This window comes from Pyxicephalus adspersus, chromosome 4 (genome assembly GCF_032062135.1).
Source record: "Pyxicephalus adspersus chromosome 4, UCB_Pads_2.0, whole genome shotgun sequence".
NCBI lineage: Eukaryota > Metazoa > Chordata > Amphibia > Anura > Pyxicephalidae > Pyxicephalus > Pyxicephalus adspersus.
The window spans coordinates 12,870,458-12,892,109 of NC_092861.1; the positions used below are offsets into that span (position 1 = coordinate 12,870,458).

A 21,652-nucleotide genomic window follows, 5' to 3' on the forward strand; every position below is an offset into this window, starting at 1 on the left:
AATTCCTGTGTCAATTCCCTGGATTAATTCCCATGCACTTATAATTTGGGCACTTGAGATTTGGGCACGTGACCAGGGTCCCAACGTGACCTTGCCTGTTGTTTAAATACAAGTGCTTTTGGGTTCTGATTATGGATGGACAGTTATGTTAATGTAATAAAGAGGCCCTGTCTATGTGAAAATGGTAAATTGCAGTTACGTCCTAGTGCTTTTCACTGATGAGGGCTAGGTCACAGGATATCTCTAATACAATCTAGAAATCCCCTTGCAAATCTAAAAGAAGTAAACCCCTTCTTCTCCTAATACACATTGATGTGTGATGAAGAAACACATTTTTAGCACTTCAGGGCACCACAAAGGAATATTCACATGTGTGCATTTCAATACATCGGCACAGGTGCATCTTGCTGCATTGTATCTGTGCTTTGTCATTCTGAAAGGCACTACAATATGACATACTGCCTTAAGGTGCAAAATGGGCATTTTACATCACATTATTGTAATGTAAATATATAGAAATATAGTTCTGCTTTGAACATTACTGATCAGGCCGGTTTTCTGTATTGCAGAAGTGGACAGGGGACATACTAACTTGCCAGCTTGCTGTATTTTTTAAAAAGTATATCATTCTGAGGTGTACTGGGTATCATAAAGATGACCAAAGGAGAAAAAGAAGGGAATGGCAGCACCCGCAATGGAACTAGAACAGGTGAGTGTATTTAAACATTGCAATCGGTTATTTTATTACAGGGATGAAGGATCTGCCTGGTCACTGTTTTTAATTTTTAGCCATAGTTCTTATTTTATGAAATCCTAGTAACCCATCAGAATATCTAAATTATCAAAAATTCCACAGACACAGTACAAAATATCATAGGTTGCCTTTATGATTGGATTGTTACATAGTTAGGTTGAAAAAGACATAGGTTCATCAAGTTCAACCATTAGGGAATAAAACATATCCCAGATAAAACCCCCTTTAGTTGTTCCAGAGGAAGGCAAAAAAAACATTATAAAGCCTGGTTCAATTTGCTCCAATAGGGGTAAAACTCCTTCTTGACCCCACAAGGCAATTGGATGTTCCCTGGATCAACAGTATCTGTTATCTTTACCTTAAAACTTTAATATCCAGTTATATTCTGATTTACCCAATTGTATTCTAGGTAAATCAGACAGCCAGATTGGAGGCTGTTATAGATGGAAATGCGGAACACAAAGATCCAGGTCAAAGGAGCCTTCTTTAAACTTTTGCCACAAGGTTGGAAGGGCTCATTTGTCTAAATTACAGGACCTTCATCTGAACTTTAGCCTCTATTAGGGTTTTCAAGTTCTTTTGGCCATATAGTTAGATGTTGTGATGTCTACAAACTATTGACTGCATAGTGTAATTTCTGTGACTAAATGTACCCTTTAAAAAAATAACAACAATGACATTTGTTTCTAATTATAATAAAGTACTACTTACTTTTTGGTCTAGCAGCACAGTTGATATCAAAATGAACAAACCCTGGATCAGAAAGCAATACAAGTTAGCATTCCATACAATGAGCTTCATTTAAAAACAAGTTGTTTAGTGAGCAGAGGCTTGCAAGAATATGAAAATGTGTTCACACAAATGTATGGGAATGATGTATACAGCATACTAATTATCCTCTCCTGAACAAAATAATAACTCAAAAAAGTTTTTTTTTGATCTATGCAAATATTACTCAAATCCTAAATATCCAAACCAAATATAAAAAAACTGCATAGGTATATTTGATATTTACCTAATCAGCAACCAAGTAGTCTCACTTCCTTCACAAATCTACCCTGCTAATCTTTGAGCAAATGTTTGTTCCATTTATATTTTAGTTCCTCGGTTCCTTCTTCAATAGTTCTTACCTTATCTACACATTATTGAGATTTAATATTTGTGATTTATTTGTGATGTATTGATCATTTATTATTGGTTTATAAAAACCTTTCTGTTTATATTACATACCTAATCCTTAAACTCTGTGTCACCATCGCTGGGTTGCTGTGCTTCTTTATGCAATGCAAACCAATCATAGTAAGAAAGGCTGTCAGGGTGTTCTACATTCCTGTAAACATCACAGCATGCTTCCAACTAACCTCAATCTAGGTAGTTGGCCTGTTTTTGGGATGTGTTTTCACATATTTTGATTTAAATGAGCCCTTATAGTTTATATGTGCATGCTTACCTATGTAAAATATACATTTAACGCTATTGATTACTTTGTTGCATTATAAACGACCCTGTATGGGTTATCCACATATAATTCCAAACAGTCACCAGATTTTCTGTTCATCCTATATTTTTATAGTGAAGATAAACTGAAAAGATCTTCACTTTTTAGTCTTATTGCCATTTTAGGGTGATTGTAACTTATTTTATTAATTGTGTGAATGCCATATTTTCCAAGTAGTGATCAGCATGACTGCCACTTTATTATCACCATATAGCATTCCCCACTTCGAAAGTGCAGATTATTAAAGGCTACAATGAAACAGATTATCACAATTTTTAAACGGAGCATATGTGAATAATGTCTATTGGTGAGAAAGGCTGGAAAAAGTAGCAATCCGTAGTGACTACCAATAAAGGATAGGTATGGTACCTCTTCTCCACTTTTAGAAGTCTGTCCACCAGGGAGCAACACCTTCCGCCTTTAATAAAATTGGAATTATGAAAATGGCGAACAAGTTTCTAAAAAGGGAGAAAAAGAGTGTAGAGAACAAATTATGTTCTCCACTTTTGGATAAACAGAACCTACACTGTCTTTCAGCTTCTAAGTGTGAAAAACGTTACCAAACAACAAAGCTTTCTTGGTGTGTAGTCATCTTAATGATATGGCTTATATTTGATATTGTTAAATGCAAAGTAAGAAGCAAAAAGAATATCATGGTATCACAATCCCTCAATCCAGTTGTGGCCTCTTCTCTGGTGCGACCACCCAAAATTCTGGGTTTTAACCCACTGTGTTCCCATGAAGATTGAATGGGGGTATCAGTTCCAGTACCATTCACTGTTTCCTGCTGTGAAATGTGCTGACCCTGTTTTTTAAGAATCAGTGGGGCAGTGCAAGTGGTCAGGTGGCTGGCAAGGTTCCAGGAGCCGCGTGGGATCACCGGATCCTGAAGCAGGTCTGAATTTGCTTTTACTGTTGTACCTCCTATAACTCCCCACGGCCTCATATGATACCAAATGTTTTCTCTGATGCTGAATGTTTCCTGAATGCTTTCTCTGACCTCTGTGATGCAAAATGCCTCCCGTGACCCCAAGCCCCCCCTGTGACCTTGTGCAAGTTTGTGTAAATCCTGTGATGGCAAATGCCTACTGTAATTTTGTGTGACCTCCAAGAGCCTCCCATGACCTCAAGTGCCTCTTGTAATCCTCTTGATTCCAAGAACCTCCTGTAAACTCAAGAGCCTGTAATCTTGTGTGTTCTTGTGGACCTGGAGCTCCTGTGTTCCTATTTACCTTACGTCTGCTTTACTGGTTACTATCTCCTTCTTGTTTCAGACTACATCTTCTGCTACTTGAGGAGAAGCCCAGGGTCCATGTCTGGGACTAAAATCAGCCCTATTGTAACTACCTATAAACTCATTTTTTTCCACAAGCCATTGTTTTGTAAAATACACACGTTTTCTGGTTTATGAATTACCCTTCAAGTGATTTCATATAAACTAATAATTAATTGACAAAGTGTAAAGGATACTTACATGAAAAGAATTAAGGGTCACAAATATGGCATGGATCACCTCATTTGTAGGATCAATTACAACTCCAATCCCAAATCCCCAGGTAGTCCCCAGAAGTGGAGTCAGAATAGCCAACGTTTTAGCAATCACAATCCACATTTTTTTGTCCTCTTTCCCCAGGTTTTCACCAACAGAAGGCCTCATCAACTTATAGATGACCAACATCAGGATCAAAAGATTGATGAACACAATAGTTAAAATGGGCACCACAAAGGCAAGGAATGATTTAGAGTATTCATAGTCAAGCCAGCAGTATTTGTTACTTGTAAACTGTTTACTGGGTTCCGTTGAAGCCACGGTAATAATGGTTATCAAGAGCGGGCATCCGTAGCCCAAGAGAAAAGCTATGATCATCATGGTCTTCCTACTCATGTCATGAAAGATGTAAACCATACGATAAAAGAGAATAAGTCCTGTGGTCAGCATCCAAAAAAATAAAGACAAGTAGAAGAAGAAGCTAAAGAAGGCGGTGGCTTTGCAGGAGGCTGATGTTGTATCCCTTTGAAGTGCTGCACCAATGATAAACCAGATATCGGCTACCAGAAGTGTAACAGCAATATTTACCAGGCAGATGTGACGTATGTAGGAAGTCTTGTTTTTGATAACTAAGGACCACACTAAGGTCTCAATGACCAGAGTGACCACCAGGGAAGCCAGAGATATTCCAACTCCAATGTAAGTAATGATGTCCATATATGTACTATCCACTGGCCCCATAAGGATTGCAAAGGAAGTCAAGTGGTTACAAAAGCAATTTATCACATAAAGTTCTTCTTTGGTGTCACAACCACTGCTGTTCCACATGTTTAAATCCATGTCATACCAGACACAATTTGGTTTCACTAAGGATGTATCACCCTTTTCAAAGGACATTTTTATGTTGAATGTATTATTAGTGATGCCAACCTTGGAGTTCTGACTGTTCTTGCCAATGACTGTTGACATAACCAGCCCATTGACTACCCTACTGTTTTTTGGGAGAATGTCCTTCAAAGTACCGTAAGTAATGGTGATCACTGTAGAAGAGTTTCCTGGCCATAAGCTCTTGTCGATAAATACTTTGCCAGTTATATTTCGTAAGGAAAACCCCACACTGTAATCAGTAACTTTATCAACAGTTTGTCCAGCAAGATGGATATTTCGGTTTTCATGTTCATTTTTAAGACTGATTGTGCCGTTGAAGACTAGATTCCTTGCAAAGGTCTCTACGGAATTCAGAACGGTCGTACTTTGGTTACCAATTCTGTTCCAAGCACTGGGTTTGTCCACCATGATATCAACTGTTTTGATGAAGCTCTACAAAGAAAGTCTAGTATTAATACTAATATTTAGGAGAACTCCAGGTAAATTACACGCTTGAAAGACACACTTTATATGGCTGTTTAAAATACCTGCCAGTGATGTTTAATTCTGCTCAGTTGCCCATTCTGATTTTCACAAAGCTCTGCCAAACTATAGAGCCAACCAGAAGGCTTAGCTTTATTTTTTACCAGGATCAGATAGGGAGGGGTTCATATTAGAAATAAAAATGTAGATATCCTGTTGGATGGGAACCCCCAAAAGGTTAATGAGAAGAGTACAAAACTAGTTCCAGACCCTGCTGAAGGTGGGAATGATAGAACCAGAGAAAAGAGGTGTAGAGGGGGGTGGGCTTGAGGCATTCTGTTCTATGTGGAGGAGGGAGTGGGTGAGAGGTATTCTGTTCTATGAAGAGGATGTGAAGCATTATTTACTAAGTGGTTATTAGTCTATAGTAATCCAACACGGTGGATCACCTAATGATGTGGGGAACATATGCACCCACTCCAAATTGTTGCATGGGTTCATCACAAATGACATAAACTTTTATATTAATAGACAAATGAGCCTTCTAAGCAGATAAACTGGCATTGGTTTTTAAACAAAATGAATATAAAAATTTAAAGCCCATTAAAGATAAAATAAAAAGCTGCTTTAGCTGCAAACATTTACCTTTCAACCCAAAAAATCTTTCTGCAGCTCTATCTCCTTTCATAAGATGTCCTCAGTAAAATGGCAAAGATCATTTAAGACAAATCCATCTTTCCAAAGCTTATTTCAGAAAAATGATATACACATTGCATATATAATGTTTTCCTGGCACAATCTCATAACACTTGTGGTAAACAAATGTAAATCAATCTGCATAATATAGACAGATGTACCTGCATCATTGACGGGTTAACTGGAACACTTGTATTTGCCACTGTAGATATAATTTGGACCATCAGTTCTAAAGTTTTGGAGGAGTTTAGAATGGTTTCTTTCTCATTGGTGGCTATAACAGTGATATTTTCAAGTAATTGTGGCAAGAGCTTCTGTACTTGGGTTCCCTTGATCACCTCCTATAATGATAAGATGTAGAAAGTTAAAAGTTAGTTCTTTAAAGTAGAAATATGACTTCCTTATATGTGCAAAGGCAGTTAATTTACATAAATCTTCATTTATACTTTTCTTTTAATCCCCCTGTAAAGTCTTACAATACCCGTTGAACCTTCCAGTAAAGTTCCCCTGCAGTATCCTCCTGAGTGACAACGCTGCTGCACTGCTACTGAATTCAGAACAAAGTTGCCACTCCAATGAAGACTATGCTAGCTGGTACTACAGTAGGATGGCTTGTCAATAAGAACATGGCTTACCTAGTTCTGCTCACTGTTTGTTGGATTGAAAAACCTATCCATGTTCCTGAAACCCTTTTACTTTGAACAATTACCTCAATGACAGATAGTTGTCCCAGTGATAAGCAAACCCATGGCTACCCCAGTAAAAGGCAGTGATGGCAGATTCTTCTGTAACGTGTACCCGTGACTGCTGGGTAAATTTCAGTTCTAAATGCTACCTATTTAGCGTTGGGCAGCAGTCTGGCTTCCAACCAGTCCCTGGGTGGTCCAGCATGGAATGGCTCCTCTACTCCATTCACCTTCACCTACTGCTGATTTGTGCATACTAATCTCCGGCCTGCCCCGCTTCTATTTTGCCCATCTTGTGGGGCATAGTGTGTCCAAACATATAAGCAGCCACATCCTCTTCCCTAAAGGTGGGGGGAAGTAGCCACTGGGGCAGCTAAAATTTCCAATTAAAAGCCTCCAGCTTTGATCTGGTTTGTGAGAACAACCACATTGTCTGGGGGTACTCTGAATTAACCACTGACAGGTGCCAAACAGAATACTGAGGTACGAAAAACAATGCAGAAACAATTAGCCCAAGGGCAGACCATTTGATGGCCAAGTGTAAAAATAACTGCTCCAAACGTAATGTGTCTGGTTTAAGTGACCACTTGAGATCAGATGTCATCTTCCAGGATGGGGTTCCAGGAGTATTTCTGAAGATGGATACTGCAATGAATAACCCTTTATAAAAATACTGCTGGTGTATTTGACCATTATACTCCGGACTAACTTATCCAGTGATTGGATTCACATTAGGTTGGAGCAGGTATATTTAAAAACTTTGTTGGTGGACCTAATATATATCTTATTGGAGCAGTATTCAAGGCCATGGGCATATGTTACCTGTACATTCTGCAGCTCCTGGAAAATCCTTGCGGAATAACAGTCATCCACCGGTTCTGACCATCTCCCATTCTGGCAGGTGAAAGTTTTATTGCCCAGCATTGTCCTGTCAAGTATTTGACATGGCACAACATATGTTTTTCCGCTGGGGGTTTCAGGAAGTCCGTCTTGTTCTTTGCAGTATGATTTTTGTTCTGCAGTCACAGAAATATAAAGTAATTCTCTAAACTGCGACAGAGGATAACTTTATGCTTAAAACACAATTTATTTTATCAACTTTGCCAGTATAATATCTGATTTTGCTTTGCCTGTGCTTTGGGAGATGATGATCCTGATCAGTGCGAACATTGCACTGCTTACATTCAGAATATCTGCAATCTGCTCTGGTCAAATGGAAAGGTCTAGATTACAGTTACCCCTTTCGTTAAGAAACTTTAGAAAGAAAAATGAACATATTGAGGGATCTCTGATGCCTTCTATGTTTCTCTCTGTCCTGGTCTGGTGTCTTATGTCTGGAGGAATATTGTATTCTATGCTTGATAGTGCACAGTGCAGACAAAGCAATGTTTATACAGTTTGTGATGACAACTCTCAAAGTACAGGAAAAAAGTATAGAGACAAAAGTTGCTTACTGTCCCTGGATAGATTAAGTGGGTTGCTTAAAAAGCCTTTTTGCTACTGAAATTCAGATTTAGTTTATCCCGGAAGACTACAAGGGCTAATGCACATGTAATTCACATGTCCATGCATATGCAAATAATTGAGGTTACCTGCATAACCTACCCAACTGGTGGAATTGGCAAACACAGCCTAACACAAATGAAGTAAGAGACACCACCTATGTGCAAAATTGTCTCTTTAAACAAGACCAATGGGGAAGAAGAACTTAAATGATAGTTTATAGTCCCCATAGTGGCCCATTGTGGTGCCCAAACATAAGTCTGCATTGCCTTACCTTCATCATAGCTAATGGTCATTGCATCACTGGTGATATTGTCATTCAGGCGGTTGAAAACCACACAAGAGACACCGGCTGGTGTTTTAGTATTACAATCAAAGGTTACACTGGTGGACGAACAATTTTGACTTGTATCTGCAACAAAATCATATATAAAAAAGCTGGAAGGGAATTATTAGCAACATTCAATAGCCAGGACAGGTACCCTGTTGTTCTCCTAATACTGTAGATTGAAAGCATTACACAATGCAGCATAGTTCTGAGTCACACAGTACACAACATCCTGATCTGGTTTCTGTAGTGCCAAGGATTGGAGAATTGTGCAAAGAATTCTAGGAAGACATTTTGAGTTTTTATCGTACCTTCACCAGCAGTATTTAAACTTATACTTTACACTTAGACTTTTGTTTTGTATTAGCTGCTATGTGTACACATGGGCATGATCTGTGTGCAGCGGTCTGATTCTCCACTATGCTGCTAGCACATTACTGTGCATAATACTGCAGCACACCAATACATCCCTAGGAAACGCTATTTGCAGAACAATGAGGACAACTGGCTTGTAAGGGTTGTGAAGGAGACTTTTTCAATGTCAAGCTAAAACAACCAACAGGGGTAGGTGTCTTTGACACTTTCTGTTTTCTACCTAATGCTGATTTAACAGCTCCAGTTCATATCTAGGATTCGTCCATATGTCAGATGTCCTTCATTTCAGCTTTGTAAAAATGTGTGCTGCTGAACTCACCCACCTGTAAAGTTAACTGGCATGAATCCCGGACTTAGAGAACTTCAGATCCTTTACTTCAGAATGAGGGTTATACTTACCGCTTATGGGTGGTGTGCCGTGTGTGAAATGTATAGAATAGCCAGGGCCATTTACACAGCATTTTACTATTACTGAAGCTATCTTTTCACATTTTGTTAGATATGTTTGCAGAGGATCAATTGTTATTTCTTCTTTAAAAGGCAAAGGTAAAACATTCACAGTAAGTTTGGCATATGTACTTAGTTTTCCTTGGTAGACGACACAAAAGTAGATGCCTGTAAAGAAAAGAGCAGTTAGAACATGCAGGGTCAGACTTCTGCCCACTTGCCCTACAAACCCCCAAACCCCAGCAATTCTCTATGCAATATATCATATGATTGTTTTACTCACCAGCCCAGGAAGCGGTTACTTTATCCTTATGTAAAAGGCTACTATTAGTCACAATAGTGTTGATGGTATCTTTTGCCCATACAATGTTGGCATCATTATTACCTGTAGTGCAATTTACAGTCAAAGTTTTCTTTACCGAAACATCCAAGGATGACGGTATTGTAATAATTGCTGGAGGAAATGGAAATAAAGATTTAGTGCATTGCCATAATAAATAATACAAAGTACAGCAAGGAAGTTTGATATAAGAATTTTGTAGAAGATGCCACCAGTTATCTTCATATCAGCTTAGTTAATTGAATGTCCACATAGGCCCAAGCAGCTCTAACACACATATCTTGACCAACTCTCATAGTTTAAAGTCCATCCCTGAGCAGCTCTAGGTTAGATTAGGGGAGCTGGGTTTTTATTTTTCATAAAGTATAGTTGTACTTTTTTATCAGCTTTAGCAGACATCAGTTTCTTTACCAACACCACTTTGGGGGTCGATTTATAAAGAATTTGACATCCAGCAACATTCTCTGGTGGGGAGGCTTCCAGGTTCAAGTGTTTTTAATAATGGTAGTAATTGACTATAACTTATTTTCCTATGATCTTCTAAAAAATATAGATATCTAAGACATATAATGTATTTATTTAGTATTCTGTTTAAAAAATTACTTATATACTCCAATATAAACTGATCTGAAAATAAATCATATATAAATATAAAATACTACAAAAATGAGGAAAAGATAAAATAACATCAGCTCAGTCTGTTTCTTTTTTTTTTGCTATTTTATACAGGTTAAAGTATCTTGTACATTTGAGTTGATTATAATGGATTACTTGCTTCTAAAAGATCTTTTGTGCATTACTATAGATGGTACTGTGCCCTCGTGTAAAGCGTGTAGGAAACTCTAATTTTGCCTCAGATGGAAAAGGTTTGGCATACACTTTAGATAAGGACACATCACCATCTAGTGTGTGATCCAATTATAAACTGAGAATTCTTTTTCTAATGACTGTTTCAGCTAAAAAAAAAATATAAGGTACTCTTGTGATCTGCAGGGCTAGATCACTGAACAATAAGCCACTAACACATACCATTGTAGTCCCTCCATTGGGGCACCCCATCATGCTCATCACCCCCAAACTGCTTGGTAGTAGTTTAACAGTCCTTTTGTACACACCTAAAAACTGGCACCCAAATCAATCACTAATCAAAATTATTTCACATCTGTTCAAGGCTTTAGATGGTTTTACTAGAAAATGTGTATAGGTTTATTTTAAAACTTATAGATTTTCCCTCACTTATATATTGACAACTCTACAATTCTGCATTTCCCATCACCTTCTATCTACACAATAATGGCCACCAAGAACAAAGAATCTCCCTAGAGAGGAAATAGGCCACAATTAAATTCTGATGTAGATTCTAACCTCTCACAACTTTATCCAAAAGAACAAAAAACATTTGGTTTTTATACTATAAAGTTTCCTCAGCAGAAGGGACTCTGCTTGAGATTTGGGGGATAGAGGTGGATGGTTATGGGGTTCATAGACTTGATTACAATGGAGGGGTTGGGAATTAGAGATGTTGGGAGTGAGTGACGACGGTGCTAAGGAAAGTATATATCTCTCTGGATAAATCTACAAAGACTTACCTCTTTTATAATATGTTACTTTTATCACCTTTGCAACTGTTGGCCTTTCCTCTCGTTGAAGGCTACATGTATAGCTGGTGACAGATGAAGGGAATTCTGTGTTATTGGACATCAATGTGTATATGCTGCACGTCCCATTGTTTGTTGTTCTCCCTGCAACTCCTGTTGGGAACAAAATAAGATACTTTGCATAGAAATAACTGAGTTACATTAATTCTAAACAGCAAAATAATAATTAAATCAGTGAGAAGAGATTGTCCACCAAAGCCACCCAAATGCAAGATAGCAAACAACAACACCTTTTTTAGAGGGTTTGTCCTCCCAATATACCATTGGTGGTAAAAACAGCTACCCAGTGTTTTTAGGTTTAAGTCACATGGAGAATGTTCTCATTTATTAGGGTGTTAGGTATAAACTCCTTAGGCAAGTTAGGTGTGGGTGAGCACCTGCCACAGGGGATGGTGCGGAACTAAACCTTGCTATACTTGCCTGTCCCTTCATTCTTCATCTCCTCCTTCAGATCTTTGGCCACCTTGATTGGCCGGCCCAGAATAACATAACTCCCGTTCAGGCGCATTGGCTAGTCTAATGCAACACACGTTGCGGCATAGAGTAATGCACAATAATGCACTACAAAGGATCACAACAGTATAAACTGGTCTTCAATATTGTTAAACTTTAAAGTGTATGCCCAGACAATGTTTTAGTTTTTATTTTTGTATAGAGAAGTGACCACTAAAAGGCCATTTTTTTACCCTGCTTCCTAAGTCCATTTGGCTTATCTGCATTTATATTGCTGTGTCCAGAAGGAAGGATTCTCCCACCCCCACCATCACAGTAGAAGCACAAGAACTAAGAATACTATTGGACACCATGAAAATAATGCAAGGAATTCACCTGCTGGCCCACTCACAGTCCACGTCACGTTAAATTCTCCAATATCAGCACTACAACATGTCAGATTAAATGCAAAGCCATCAGAGAAAACGTCCATATCATCTGATGAACTGAGCTGTAGTATCTTAATATTGCTAAGGCTTTTGCTTTGAGCTTGCAGTGTTCCATTGCTGTTCAGCGAGCAAGTATAAATACCTAAAAAAAAAACCAAGAGATCAAGGTGTGTTAGGGAACAGAAAGGAGTGGTGTTACCCCCCTCCATGGTCGGTAAATTGCTAGCTGATTGTCCTTTCTAACAATACACAAAGACAGGCACATGCCCATTGATTAAAGACCTTATTGTGATGCACATACAGTTTTTTTCATTCCATCTGAGCTTTATTCTCTCATTTTCACGAAAGTGCAGGCAGGTAGTTTAAAATGAGCCAAACTGGAATTACCAATTAAAGGTAATTCTGTAACAACACAAGTACATTTTTAATGTTCCTGCTGCCAACAACATCAAGCACCTTCTCCCATGGTGATAAATAGAATCTGAAGTTGATTTTTTCAAAAGAAACCTCCAAGATCTACTGTTCTTCCACTTTGCTGGCTTGCTCCTTTATAGGTTGAGGCCAACATAAGCAGGCTGGCCAAAACTTCCACATACTTTGTCCTGATCATTCTCTTACAGCTCCAAGAAACACCTAGTAATTCCACAATTAAGATTAAATGAGACACCCCCACAAGCCTGAATGATGTCAACTGAGGGTGGCATGGAGCATACTATGTTCTGTTCAAGTTTTGACATTCAGAAAGTGAAAGTTTTCTTTAGGAACTTTAGAATGTTTGGCAGTTCACTAGGGGATTAGAAGAGCAGAAAGATTCATATATCTGTAAATTAAACCTAATATACCTAGTATGATGCATTTTTGTTTTTGAGTTTTATGTTTATTTATTGGTCATTAAATATCCTCCAAATCACCTTAAATGCCTTGAAATCCAGAGAAGACTATTGTGCAAATGTTGTCTTCAGTTTTCAATTTTACATTCAGTCAAGCTTAGGTAGTTTTAGGTTAGAATATTGCCTCCCTATGGAAGCTAGGTCCAAGCCATAGATGACAAGCTCCTCGGAGGTTGGCCAACTAATAGAACACACAGGACACCCCTAACACAGGACTCTAGAACTTTATTAATTGGTAGGTTGTGATTGGTAGGTGATGCAAAACTGACCATCTGGAAGAAAACCTAAAAAACTGGGAGCAAATCACAGGACAGCAGAGCTGTCGGGGACACATCCAATACTGAACATATACATCTATGATATAAAGCTTAGTTCAGTCAAGTTTTTATAAGTTCTTTGACAACTGGTGCAGAAAAAGGCAGATGTGGATACATGACAGATGGGGACATCAATTATAGATCCTATGTATGTCTGAAGAGGTACATCTTAAGGGTGTAATTAAAAACATCAAAAATTGGGACATGATGGACATGATGTAGAAGAGAGTTCCAAGGGAGATGTGAAACTTATGAAAAGTTTTGTTTGCAAGAGTGAGAGGTGGTGACCACGGTGGAGGTCATAAGGGATTCATGTACAGAATGAATGTTGCAGTTGGGCCGATATCTATTAATTAATGAAGAAGTTGATTGAGGTGATAGGTTATGGAGAGCTAAGCAAAGGTTAGGAGTATTGGCTACTATTTTTCTATTATCAGTAAATATATTATAATAATTTAAAAAATGAAGTGATTCTAGCAGAGGGTCATGGCTTTTAGCACCAAGGATGGAATGAACTCTTACACATTACTTATCATGCATGCAACAATAAAAATATTTCTGTACAAGGTCTAGTTTATTGGTTTTGCTCACCTTTATCAGCATCAGTTAAATTCTTTATTTTCAGTGTATATTGTGTTACTGTTCCTCGAAGACTGTAAGAGGTTTTATATTTTTCACCATCAGAAATGTTTGCATTTGAGCTGCAACTCCAGGAAATGTTGCCTAGTTCACGGAACCAACAATTAATTGTTACTGTATCTCCTTGAAAAAGGGTGTCTGGAGAAATTGTCATAGCCGGTGTCACTTTTAAAAGAAAATAAAAATGGTATTATTGAAGAAAGATCTCAGGCAAAAGAAAAACCAAAGGACACAAGGTTATGGTTGGGAATCGTAATTCATGTTAGATTATTGTCATTGGAAACCACAGATTAACGACACATCGTTAGACTATCATTCATAAAGAATGTAAAAAAAAAAAAATGATACTGTTGAATGATAATTTTTGAAGAACAGGAAAGATCATCCCAGTGTATCTTCTTGTGCGATGATCTATTGGTACCTAGTGTGTGTGTACTGGTAAAGGCTGGCCATATCACGATGCATTATATGTAGCCATTACTTTAAAATCTTTAAAACCCAAAATTCAACAGTGTGTGCTTGTTAGGTGTCAGTTTGTGACATGTTTTGTGTACACTTATGTTATTATTTTTGTGCAGGAGGATAATTTGAACCACGTGTTAGTCCAAGTTTTCTCCTCCAGCGTTGCTCTCCTTTACTGCTTTATGTCTATTTTCTTCTCTTTACCATTGTTGGTGTATTGTCTTTACCACTGCTGTCATATCTTTTCTTCTTCAGCACTTTTCACTATGGATTCTCCATTTTCTCTGTCTGTTGTCACTTATCTCATTACATTTCTTTCAGCTGTTTTTTACAATATAAAATAAGGCACAATGACAATGAAAGACTAAACACAATGGTTTTCACTTTAGCAATCTTTATTTACATGATTTCAAAACTTTACAGCATATTAGGCTAAATGTCTATCTTCTGAGCAGACAGCATAACTTTTTATAGTTTAAATAAACGTTTAACTTCAGAGTTTATCTGGAGTTCGCCATTTTTTTCAACATATTTTTAAACACGAATTTGCAAAGTTGAATTTCGTGTTTTTCGGGTTGGGTCTGCCCAAATTCAAACTGCCATTTTCGGGTCGAATATAGGGACAACCCTGATGAAACCACCCCTTTTATTCCCCCAAATCCGCCTAAACTTTTTGGGTGACATCTAATGTGGATGACTCCAGAGATTTACACAATAATAATGGCATATAACTGTACAACCCTATTCACAACACACAGACATATATATATATATATTTAAAATGCTTTTGAATTTGAAATTATTTTAGTTCTAGGGAAGAAAAACTAGATGTTCAGCTCATAGTGCAGTCCTGCTAATAAATTGAACAAGAAGAGAGGGAAACCTCCCTGAAATGGATGGGGTTGTGTCCAGGTTCTAACAGTTTTAGAGTGAATACATATTTGCCTGAAGTAGCTATACTTTTTGATCCTTTAATTTGTCACCTTTAATTGCAACTTGAAATTATCACGCAAGTTCAGATTTACAATTGAACACTGTACTTTTTTTTTTTTTTTTATGGAAGAGGTTAAAATACCCTGAGGCCTTTTACATAGTGTAAAAAATAACCAGCATGTAGTGTATATCTTCCTCTAAACTATGCTGTCACACATCATATTTCTGATGGGCGGATTACAGCAGCAGGCATATGATTGTCTCTGATGTCAAACAAACTATGTAGAAAATGAAGCTTAATGTTATCAGTTGCAATATGTATTACATTACAACCAAATAGTGGGTTGGATAGGATAGGACCAGAGATAGGACAGGTGGTTGGGTATGGGAGAGAAACCTATGTATTGGTAATGTGTTGTTGGCTTCCTAAGATGGAATGGGGGAATCATACAGACATGGGGGAGAGAACAATGAGGATGTAAGGGCATATGAAAAAACACAGTGACTGGCTGCAGGTGTACATTGCTCCAGGCAGGCTTTGAACCTGTGTTTATGGGCTTTAGGCTTGTGTTGATGGCATAAGTTTGACAGTTTCAGATGCTTCTAAAATCATTTGAAACTCATTGGCTGGTTTGTTTGCCTTGTTTGCTTATCGACCTGCAATTAATCTATTTCAATGTCTTTCCTTTGACTTTTATGAAAAAGCAAAACCCACTTAAAGTGAACAATAACTAAAATAAAAGATTAGCAAAGGCCCCATGTAAGGTTGCTGATATGTAGATCTTAAAGGTGCATATAGAAAATGCTGGGCTGATAAGGGTAGAGCAATGCCAAGCATGCACCCCTGGAGAGTGGCAGGGTTTTGTGTTGAGTGGTAGGGTACCGTAGAGTGGTAGGGGACCAAAAAAGCCCAGCACAGGTGAAACAAGAGGTACATATTTGAAGTGACCAGACCCTTACTCCCTTACAGCCTTCTAACACTGGTATTGTATTCCTTGATGTTTGTGAAAGGCCTGCAGCAAAATCTGTGAAAAACCACAGCTAGCCTGGGTTTGATAAGTAATACTACATAGTATTACTACTATAACTACAACATTTTTTTATTGTTACCCTTTAGGATGAGCATTTGAATAAAGTCTGGAGTAAGGATTTTATATTTTTTATATTGGTAGGCCTCCATGTAACAAATAAATAATAATAAAATAAAAACTAAATTAAAAAATAACCGGTATAGAACAGGTTCAAAGCATAATATGGACACAGCTATGTGCAAAAAAAAGCTGTTTGAAACTCAGCTTACATTCAGGTGAATAGCAGTGGTTAGGAACGCAGTTAGGAATGTGGTATGAGGCTGTAGTTGGCTGTACTGGGCTACACAAGTCGAAATGGGCCTTAATTTTGTTTTCATATGTGAAACATTGCAGCAAACTAAACTGTGTGGACGTAAAACAGTAAATGACAGTTTCACAAGGCATACATTAATAAAACAACTTTTAAAAAAAGTTGACTCAAAACATAACTCATTTTTAGTTCACCCAGATGACATCTTTTCTGTCTACAAATAAACTCCAGTGAAAAGAATAAAAAGAAGATATAGTAACCAAACAAATTTCAATGTCAGGTAAGGTTTTAACTTACGTTGGCAGTATTTTTGCAGAGGAAGGTTGGCGATACATGTACAACCTGTATCATTACATGGTCCAAGTGTTCCTAGGCATTCATAATCCTTTTTACAGGCACAGTTTGCATGTGACTGATTAAGATAACAAACTAGAAAACAAAATTTAGCATAATAGACTATTAATATTCTTACTACATATCTAGCTCGATTTTTCAAATCACAACACTCCTGTTTCATTTCAAAGACCTGCCACTCGGCCATCCAGTGTTCTGTACTAAACCTCTGATATACCTAGATTGTAAGCTTTTCGGGGCAGGGTCCTCTACTCCTTCTGTGTCATTATCTGTGTTTGTCTGTCATTTGCAACCCCTATTTAATGCACAGCGCTGCATAATATGTTGGCGCTATACAAATCCTGTTTGATAATAATAATAATAATAATTGCCTGCTTAAAGTAAAAAGGCAGGTTCAACAAGCAATCCTGCTCGGTTTCCAGTCTCTGGTAGCTTGCTAGCCACTGAGATGTCAGCACGGTATTGCTGATTCTTAAAGAACCAGCAGATTTGACAGCAGGCAGCAGTGAGGGGTTCAGTGGTACCATTCATCATCTATTGGGCTGCCATGAGTCGATGCTACATGTAAAATGCATATTCTTTGTGGCACTGGTTCAGGCACCCCAACTTCTCTGCCAGTCTGAACATTGCTCAAGAAGCTCTGTTGTTTCCTCTAAATCAACACACCCAACTGTCCAAAAATTTGTAGAGACAGTCCCTAAATCAAATCTCTCACTTAATGTTCCCAAATGTCCCTTTTGTAGGACTAAAGTTCCAATTAAATGCTAGAAGTGTCATATTGTTCCAAACGTTCCATTCATCCTTTAAAACTACTAATTTTGCTCTTTCCAAATGTTAGCATAAATCAAAAAAGTATTAAAGAAAATTGGTGTGGTGTTATGGACAGTCGGAAAACACGGGGAAGGTGTCACGGTCCCTTCCGTGACAGAAGTTTGAGGATCTGTCAGACTAGCTGCATGTGTGATTATGTGACAGCCTCTTTGGTTTTACTTGTTGCTGTGTTGTTGTTCGTAATGAGCACTCCCCTTGTATCAGGTGCAGCTGGGGCTCATTACTGCTCCTCCATTTAGTCTGGCCTCACACTTCATGCTGTGCGGTTAATATTCACTACTGGGATGTGAATAGCTGGAGTGTCCTGCCATTCTGAGTTCCTGTTGATTTCTGCTTATAAGATAAGTTGCTGTTCTTTTGGTGTATTGGTGTTTTGTTTAGGTATTTGTTGTTTACTAGGCCTCAGGGAGACACTGGGTCCTTCATAGGGGAAGGGACCAGCAGTCTCAATCCAGACCCTACTGCTAGGGCTGTGCAGGGCTAGCAGGGCCTAGGTTCCTGAGTATGAGCATTCCTACCTTCAGGGGATGCTCATATGGTTAGGAGTCAGGGTTGGATTAGGGTTTTGCAAGGGGGTGACCATTCCCTTTTCCCTAGGTATTTGAGGCCTAGTAGTTTATACACCTTCCTATTACCCTCCCCTCCCTGTCATTCGTGACAGCAGGTGAACAGATATTCACCACATTGGGAAGTGCCAGAGACAGACAGACATCTGCAATACAGCAGACTTTTTAAATAGGTCACCAGAATGGTAAGTATAGGTTTTTCAGGTTGGGAGGAAATTTATGCATTTAGAAGCAGGTCAAGTACAAGTCAGATGGAGATTACCTGCAGGTCAGATGATTTAGAAGGATCTCAAATCGATCATAAATGCTGGGTAAGTGTAGTGGAAAGCAACATTTGCTCATTAGCTAGTACAACACTTTTCTGTTTTGCCCCAGTTTAGTTTCCAAAACTGAAACCTTGATAAATGTCTTTCCACTAACCAATGAGACTGATTCCATAAGAGATTGAGGTAGAATGATCTTTATGATTAAGAAAAAATGTCTCTTCCTTTTTGCTGCTTTGTTAAGTTGAAAAGTATATATAAAACCAATGTTTCCTTCAATGAAACATTCTGGATGGCACAATGGGCAGGACTTGTACAAAAAGGTGCCATCATTCAAATGGGGTAAGGGCAACATAATGTTAAAATACTGTCCCCCCAAAATGTTTTTGGAAATTTTAAGCTCTGTAAAGAACATGTCTAACTTGATCCCATAGTGCAATATGGGACACATGACAAACGTGGCTGAAAGAGATATCTATACTTTTTCAGGCAGTCAGGATGTTTTCTTACCCAATAAGCCAACTAGATTGTAGCAGTGTAGTGATATACTTGCCTGGAGCAAGGTCTGCGTTGGTTACTGTAGTTGTATTTTGAAGTGAGGCATAGATATCTAGATTTTGCAAAAAAAGTCTGATTTCTGCTTCCAGACTTGGGTCGGAGAAACTTATTTCAATGTCGCCCTCGTAGAAAGGCAGATCATCACTGGCTATAATAATGAAACAATAAATGTGATATTAGTATTACCAGATATCTAAAAGACAACTATTATGGAATGGTTAACAATAATTCTATGCTATAGATTAAAACCAGCAAAATATGATTAAAAAATTAAAGCGGACTTATCATTCCAATTTTAACATTATATTAAAGGATGTCTAATTCTTTTATATAATTTAAAATGTGTATCTTTTTTATATTTTTAAATAGTTTTAACATTTTTCATACCCCTCTTATTCCACAGTGGTAAAGACTTAGTGGGAAACATATGTCGCATTACTCAGGAGGCTTCCCCTGCGCATGCTGAGACTGGGCATGTGTCATAAAAGGCTTTCCTAGAATGTAAAATGAATAGTGCCAATCCCATGCATGTGCAGTGAATTCAGCTCTTTTTTTTCACATTTTCAAGACATGTCACCGGATCTTGTGCCTGACCAGTTTGATATCGTGTGACATGAGCAGAACCAAGAAGAAGAAAGAAGATGGCTGTGTCCGTTGTTCTGCACACATAAGACTAGAAGAATAAGTGAGAAAACCATCCTGGTATGGGAAAACAATGCTAGGATGTGATGCCACTATGGCTGGACAGGATGGAGCATCAGAAGAAACATTTCTCCTCCGGATCCTTGCTGTCTGACTTGATCAACCTGTGCAGTGGGGCATGTCTCTTAATGATTCACCATACTCAAGTCTTAGGTAGGCTTCTTAGGGAGAACCTTTCTGCTACTGGTCCACTGGTATCTATCTTGAAGTACCAAGCAATATACCATTGATGAGTATATTGGTTGGTACAGAACTATTTACTGCTTTAAGAATAAAGCTGAATACTTATGGTTTTGAAATTAATTTCCTGTGATCCCATTATTGTGTATATATTAGATGTTCAGACCAAGGTCTATCTAATTGGAACATTATAGACTGATGTGTTTTATCGTCACAATAAATGGAAGTTGCCTGATGGCATATCACATATCTACACTGATTCCCTGCTCTGTGTATTTCCATTCAGGTGTGATATATTCTGTAATATCTATTTATCAAAGATTTAAATAGAGGTAAGTGCCAAGCCTAGCCACCAAAATGGAAAGAAATTACCCAGATAAAAAAGTGATGTCCTTTACCTGAGCGTACCCCCCGATGTAAGGAAACATGGTCATCCAACTGGAAAATCTAAAAAAAAACTATCAACTATTAATTGTTTTTGATCATTAGTTACAACATATAACATTAACAAAAGAAAGGAACTCTGCCAATGGATTTTACCCATGAGAGCTTAAAGCGGGTGTTCAGTGTATGTAAAATCTATTAGCTCAACTGACTCAAGACACAAAGACAGCAATGCAACACATCTATCTATCTATCTATCTATTTATCGATCTATCTATCTGTTTTTCTTCATGGGACATCTTTATTGAACATTTTGGTAAAAAAAAAAAAAAAAATTCAAAAGTACCAAAATTGTATACTCTGTAGGAATTCTTACATAATTACACCCTGTTAGAATTCCCATTGTTTCTACCTATGAAAAGCTATCATAAGGGCAGAATCTCATACATAACTAAAGCGGTTTATGGTTTCCAACCAGTGATGGAATGGTAACAGGTGAGTTTAGTTTTGCTTTATGGAGGACAAATTATTAGTGCCCATGTAGCCCCTATACCCATATAAGGGAAATTATAGGATGTTTCTAGAGCAACACTCTTTACAGTTTTGGCTGCATACAGAAAACTCTAGTAATGTAATGCTCATGCATCTACCTGCTTTGTGCCTTTCAGCTGGTGCTCATTAGAATGTGCAGGTACACCCGCATGACCATGCACAGGACTGCAGGCTGCTGTATATTCATGTGTGATGGGCAGGGCATAAGATTAGAAGGGCTAGTTAGGTCCTTTGTGAGTTTACCTGCTATTCTGGCCAGCATTCATGCTGCCTGATTTTCTGGATTTTGACCCTCACCTCTTGATGACTCTGATTTCTGCTTGCCACTTGTACTTACCTCAGCATGTCCACACCTCTGCCTAATGCTTGCTGCTTGCCCTGACCCTTGCCTATACTTACTACTTGCCACCTTTCTGTCTACAAATCTGTTTCCTGCCTGTCGCTTGCCCTAAACCTGGCCTGTTCACAGCCATGCTTCTTGCCAGCCAAAACCCCAGTCTGTCTAGCATCAGCCCAGTGAGCAGTACCTACACCAAAGACATCTGATTATGCTTGTCTCTGGTGCAGAGAGCCTGGGGGCTGCTACTTGGTTCTAGTGAAGACCATGCCCCTGATTCATCAAGCAGAATCGGATTATCGGTCGCGCATTCGTATTCGCGATCCGAAATCGTACGC

The 21,652-nt window shown here is 38.2% G+C and overlaps 1 protein-coding gene and 1 long non-coding RNA gene across 2 annotated transcripts in view; both read right to left on the reverse strand.

The window, feature by feature from the left end:
* The window catches only part of LOC140329685 (adhesion G protein-coupled receptor F5-like), a 24,567-nt gene extending 7,557 nt beyond the window's left edge, over nucleotides 1-17,010 (reverse strand). Inside the window, exons 1-11 of the mRNA XM_072410077.1 lie at nucleotides 16,885-17,010; nucleotides 13,804-14,016; nucleotides 11,953-12,147; nucleotides 11,056-11,217; nucleotides 9,410-9,511; nucleotides 9,079-9,294; nucleotides 8,251-8,388; nucleotides 7,296-7,489; nucleotides 5,949-6,128; nucleotides 3,727-5,061; nucleotides 1,466-1,507 (exon numbers count right to left, since the gene is read on the reverse strand). Coding sequence (XP_072266178.1) covers nucleotides 1,466-1,507; nucleotides 3,727-5,061; nucleotides 5,949-6,128; nucleotides 7,296-7,489; nucleotides 8,251-8,388; nucleotides 9,079-9,294; nucleotides 9,410-9,511; nucleotides 11,056-11,217; nucleotides 11,953-12,147; nucleotides 13,804-14,005 — 2,766 coding nt within the window. The 5' untranslated portion in view covers nucleotides 14,006-14,016; nucleotides 16,885-17,010. The remainder of the gene's footprint in view (nucleotides 1-1,465; nucleotides 1,508-3,726; nucleotides 5,062-5,948; nucleotides 6,129-7,295; nucleotides 7,490-8,250; nucleotides 8,389-9,078; nucleotides 9,295-9,409; nucleotides 9,512-11,055; nucleotides 11,218-11,952; nucleotides 12,148-13,803; nucleotides 14,017-16,884) is intronic.
* A 2,163-nt stretch (nucleotides 17,011-19,173) lies between these two features.
* The window catches only part of LOC140329975 (uncharacterized), a 10,814-nt gene continuing 8,335 nt past the window's right edge, over nucleotides 19,174-21,652 (reverse strand). The window contains exons 3-4 of the long non-coding RNA XR_011920537.1: nucleotides 20,440-20,488; nucleotides 19,174-19,307 (exon numbers count right to left, since the gene is read on the reverse strand). This is a non-coding gene — a long non-coding RNA (uncharacterized lncRNA). The remainder of the gene's footprint in view (nucleotides 19,308-20,439; nucleotides 20,489-21,652) is intronic.